The 5652-nt window shown below is 35.5% G+C and overlaps 1 protein-coding gene across 1 annotated transcript; it reads right to left on the bottom strand.

Moving 5' to 3' along the window:
* Window positions 1-3266, bottom strand: LOC130825393 (uncharacterized). Its single transcript, XM_057690595.1, has 4 exons — window positions 2688-3266; window positions 2413-2595; window positions 2182-2310; window positions 1-654 (listed from the first exon to the last, which is right to left on the bottom strand). Exons 1-4 carry the CDS (start codon window positions 3046-3048, stop codon window positions 416-418), a joined length of 912 nt encoding a protein of 303 aa, XP_057546578.1. The 5' UTR covers window positions 3049-3266; the 3' UTR covers window positions 1-415.
* Window positions 3267-5652: the final 2386 nt, after the last annotated feature.

Below are 5652 nucleotides of genomic sequence, written 5' to 3'. Positions count from 1 at the left end.
TCATGAGGCGGTTCCGGCGGTTCCAACTCACGGGACGGGCGGGTCGGACCATCGGTTCCATTTTAATTTTTTCTTTAAATTTTTGTATAATAAAAAAATACTATAATATCGCGGACGTACCTTTGATGATTACTTGATTATTAGCGAAATTCATTGCATGTCAAGTTGTCATCGTTATTGAAATATTTACTAAAATGAATGGAAAAAAATTAATTAATAAGAAACGAATCAATGATAATGTCGATAAAGATGATTAATAAAAAAAGAGGGAGAAAATGGACTTGAACCTAGTACCCAAATGAATACTAAGCTGCCTACGTATCCCGAAGGAATCAAAGCCCACGTAGTTCTTTGTCATACCTTTTATTTATAGTTGTTGAGTGTTGATTCATCGTTGTCGCTTGTCGGATTGATCCTATTCATCTTCGTCATCATCATGTGGTTGATATTGATTAGATGCTTCCGCTGATTCTCCTCCTGACGATGATGAAGTTGTATCCATCATCATCCATGGATCATCATCGTCGTCTTGATCATCATCGTTCCTTAGTCCTTGTGTTCGTATCTCCGCTTGGTCCCAATCTTTCTTGCAAACACATATTTGAATACTATGTGGAGCAAGACGAGATCGCTTTTCATCCAGAACTCTTCTACCTGCACTAAAAGCAGACTCCGACGCAATAGTTGACGCGGGAATTGCAAGGATATCCTTTGCAATTCTCGATAAAATGGGAAATTTAACAGATTTTTCTTTCCACCACTCCAAAATATTATAGACACTTGGGTCTATTTCAAAGTGGTGTTTTAGATAACTATCTAGTTCTAAAAATGTGGTCGAGGAAGAAGAAGATCCTACAAAACTATCATCTTGCGTCATTATGTTAGCAATTACTGAATTATAGAAAGTTGGACGAGCCGAAACGCTAGCACGCCTAGACATATCGCGTTTCGGGTTATATACACTAGCGTAAAATTCATACAGTTCAGCTAAATATTTTTTACATGTTCCGACATAATAAGCTACATCGGAAGACGGGCGATCTAACGCTTGATAATAAAATCCTATTAATTTGGTTAGGACCTCGGTTTTAAAACGTGGGTCCAAAATGGTTGCGATTCCATAAATGTAAGGAAAATCGGTAAAATATGATTTCCATTTTTCCATCATTTCAGCAAGAATCGGCCTTAATTGTGGGTTAGTATCTTCTTGTGTATGTTTAAGCAGGTGATAAAAAATAGTAATACATTCACTTATTACTAAGTGAACGTTCGGTTCATAAACATAAGAAAAAATCTTAGTCGCGTGGTCATACGCTTCTAATATGTTATGTACACCTATTGCTAATTCCCAAGTTTCATCAGCTATGAAACTATCTGTACACTCACTATATAGTTGTGTTATTACTGGGCGATAAGCAATCGCCTTTCTTAATAAATCGTTCGTTGACCCCCAACGTGTAGGAGTATCTAATGACCAATACACTTTTTTAAGTTGGTATTGGTCACATAATTGTTTATATCTTCTTTTAATCTTTCCGATCCTAAGCCATTTTACTATATCCCTAATTGGTTCTAATAATTCACTTAATTGTTTTATACCTACTTGACAAGATAAGTTAACTATGTGCGCACAACAACGTATGTGTAATAAGCTACCCCCAAGGATTAAACTAAAGGCGGGTTCGTTAAATAAAAGTTCTATACATTTTATGTTTGCGGTTGCATTATCTGTTGAACAACAAAATATTTTATCTAATAAGTTCCATTCCCTACATATCTCTATTAATCTATATTTTATGTTTTCGCCGGTGTGTCTTTCTGGCATAGTCTCAAAAGCAATTATTCTTTTTTGAATAATCCAATTTCGATCTATCCAGTGTGCTGTTACACACATATAAGATTCTAAATGTGGGGGAGCAGACCATATGTCAGTTGTTATGCTAACCCTACCATTAAACGATTTAAACATTTCAACTAGGTCATAGCGCATTGATTCGTATAATTTAATTGTTCGTCTTTTAAGAGTGCTCCTAGGGATTGCTCTAAATTGTGGTTGCAATTGTTGTCTAGTGAGACGCTCATATGCCCTACTTTCACCGTGGTTAAAAGGCAATTCATCGCAAATTACATACCTAGAAAATTCATCAATCATGTCATTACGATTATATCTAAAAAGCATACCTGTGTTGGGAATGTCCCATTGTGTCTGTCGGCTTCCACTTGTGGTCCCGCTGCCGCTTGATGCATGAGTTTCTTTTGTGATTCCATGCTTCTTTGCCAAATGTTTGTTAAAAGATCCCGTTCCACCACCTAACACGTATTCACAAAACACAATAAATAAATGTTTATAAAATATGAATATATAATGTATGAATGTATTATGTATGTATAAAAAACTTAAAAAGTATTTACCTCTGGCGAAATTGTATGAAACTAAGGGCTTTACTCCTTGACTTTCACAAATTTGACAAGTGCATAGGAACATATCTGGATTCTCGGTTGGTTCTTTTGTGAAATACGACCACACATGTGAAACAGCTCTACCACTAGGAGGTGGCATTGCCGGAAAAGGTTGTCTTACTGGTTCATCTTCATCTAAATAAATAATTTAAAATTATAAAACTATAATTAAATAAATAAATAATTTAAAGTTTAATTAATTTGAAGAATAAAATTATAAAACTAACCGATAGTTTGGAAATTGACTCGTTTACCACGAGCTTGTCTTTGTTGTTGTTGTTCTCCTTGTTCTTCATCTGATCTTGTTGATGACTGTCGAGATATATGTACCCCAATTGGGGTCGTTGGTTCTTCTTCTTGTTCTTCTTCTTCTTCAATTTGTATATCTTTTTCCACTTCTTCTGCATATTGATGTAACTCCGGGTCGTACCCTTCCGGATAATTAGGTTCATAATTATAATTACTAATGGAGGGTGTTGTTGATACCGACGGAGTAGAAGTGGCCTTTGTTTTGGAGGAACTGGAACCTCCTAATGATTTTGCCACTTTAGTAACTTTTTTTGTGGCTTTTTTCAAAAATGAAGACATGATTGATAGTATAGAAGTAAAAATAGAAATATAGAATTAAGAAATAAATAAATGATTAATTATGTAACTAACTAAATTAAGAAATAATTAGAAGACTAATTATGTAATTAAGAGAATAATTGCGTAATTAAAGAATTAAGTAGAGAGAGTAAGTAGAGAGAGTAGGAGAAGAGATGAGTTGTGAATGAAAATGATTGAAATTGATGAGTATTTATAGGAAATATCCCAACGGCTCTCTAACGGCTAGTAACGGCTAGTTTGGCTCAACGGTTCCATGGAACCGGTGGGCCGGTTCAACCGGACCGGTCCCGGTTCCGGTTCCGGTTCTGGTTCCATGGAACCGTTGAGCCGGTTCAACCGGACCGGTCCCGGTTCCGGTTCCATGGAACCGTTGGACCGGTTCTTCCGGACCGGTTCCGGTTCCAACCCGCGGTTTTTTTGGCCCGGTTCACGACGGTTTTTTCCGGCGGTTTCACGGTTCCGGCGACTTTTTTCCGGCGGTTTCACGGTTTCGCGGTTCGGGGCGGTTCGGAACCTGTCGCAAACGGTTTCGGTTCCGGTTCCGGTTCCAAGCGGTTCGGGACCGGTTCGGTTCCGGGTAACCCGCCCCGTGGCCATGCCTACCTATAGCTTTTGACAAATTCTGCCTGCTGCATGCTACTACTTCTATTTCTCGTTGTTGCCTCAAACAAACAACCCTTCAAGCCATGCCTTGACTCGTTCAAGGCATGGTTGTCACCTCTAGTGAAGCTTCAATCGCCCCACGTTTATTACTTCATCAATCGTTCCAAACATTAATCCACTCACACTCGACATATCCTCATTACTCTTCTGCAATGTGCATGACAAAGCATGTTCGATAATATGATTAAAGATAATATCATTGTCACGAATATTGGTACTGCTTTAACATCAGCAATGAAACTTTGAAGTGATTCCTCAAAGATTATGAAATCTTCATTTGAAAACTCATTTGGATAAAATTTAGCAACTTAAATTAATTTTTGGAAAAATTACCTAGGATAATCCAATCTTTTTATGATTTTCCTACAATAATCTCACTTATTGATCAACTATGAATAATCCCAACTATATGAGGTATTTGCCTAAAGCAAACTCGGGAGACCGGATGACTTGCTACAGCAAGTTTTATTTTTTCAAAAGATAAATTAAACTAAAATATCAAAAAATTATAAAAAAAATGTTTAAATTATTTACAATTTTTGATTTAAAATTTTAATATTTTTCTCTAATTTATATTAATTCTCAATTTACTTTTTTGATAAATTATCTATTATAGCAGGTCATCCGATTACCCTAGTTTACTCTAGATAAATACCCTATAAAGTTTGGATTTTTCATAATTAATAACTAGATGGGATTATTGTACAAACAATATGAAATGGTTGAATTATTCAACGTAATTTTTCTTTACTTTTTTTGTATCAAAAGATGAGAATCCATCATTCGGATATTCTCATCACTCGGACTAAAATAAGATAGAAATAAGAAAATCTTTGGTTTTCTCACTAAAATAATTTTCAAGTTTACGTAATTATAGATGAATTACATTTGGAAAAACTTCAACTTGATAATGATAAAGATTTTTCCAACATTATCATCCTTGAATAAATGACAAGCAAAACAAAAAGCTGCATCTTTCTCTACATTATTTTTAAGCCTTGTTCTATATTCATCAAACGATTTTCAATTAAATATACGGTCTTTTATCGCAAACTTTGTGATTTTAAACTCATATTCATAAGGTTCATAAAGATCTCTTAAACAATATCTTAGTCTTGTCTTTTATATGTGATAACCGGGTTTCTAGCACGTCGTCAATACTAAAAGCCTTGGCTATGCAAACAATATTTATAATCACCCTGATACTACTACAACGAGTGTAATGGTAAGTCGGGAGTCGAACCACAAGGACAAGGAATGTTAGACTAAAGACTTGGTGTGGGAAGGTTATATGGAAGGTTGGTTGGTGGGTGAACTTAACTAATAACAAGAATAAAAAGCGAAACTCAACAATGAAAGACAAGCGGGGAGTAGACTACGTCCACCCTAGGATGGTCTATTGGAGATAACGATAAGCTAGGTCAAGGGAGTTCGAACGATAATTAATCAAGACACTGTAGATATCGAGAGGAAGTTGGTGACCTTATAACCCACACGAACGACCTATAATCGCCCTATGTCTCTTTAGGAGCGGCAGGACAAGATTCGAATCGAATATCTATCAACAACCATCATCAACCTCAACCCTAATCCTAAACATTGAAGACAAGACAAAACCTAGGGTTTTTCTAACCTAAAACCCCTAAAGAAACTACTCTAACATACTAGAGATAAAAGCAATAAACAAGGAAAGCATTAGAGGAATTGAAGAACAAGAAAGCATTAAATCTAAACTAAGAAAGTATTAAATGAAAGCATTAAAGGAAAGCAATAGAAGAAAGTAATAGAGGAAAGCAATAAAGACATCAAAGCATTAAAGAAATAAACTTACATAAATGAAGTGACATGAATGTAGAAAAAGCATAAATGAAGAACATTAAATCTAATCGAGGGTTTAAAACTAAGAAAAGAAATAAATGT

This window comes from Amaranthus tricolor, chromosome 10 (genome assembly GCF_026212465.1).
Source record: "Amaranthus tricolor cultivar Red isolate AtriRed21 chromosome 10, ASM2621246v1, whole genome shotgun sequence".
NCBI lineage: Eukaryota > Viridiplantae > Streptophyta > Magnoliopsida > Caryophyllales > Amaranthaceae > Amaranthus > Amaranthus tricolor.
Note: the sequence above shows the minus strand (reverse complement) of the source record. Positions and strands in the feature narration are given on the sequence as shown.

What these genes read in the sequence shown, in the direction of transcription:
- LOC130825393 (XM_057690595.1), bottom strand. Translation starts at nt 3,048, where the DNA reads ATGTCTTCATTTTTGAAAAAAGCCACAAAAAAAGTTACTAAAGTGGCA. An exon ending in TTCATACAATTTCGCCAGAG is followed by an intron (nt 2,311 to 2,412) that starts GTAAATACTTTT and finishes AATACGTGTTAG; the next exon opens with GTGGTGGAACGGGATCTTTT. An exon ending in ATGGGACATTCCCAACACAG is followed by an intron (nt 655 to 2,181) that starts GTATGCTTTTTA and finishes CTTTTAGTGCAG; the next exon opens with GTAGAAGAGTTCTGGATGAA.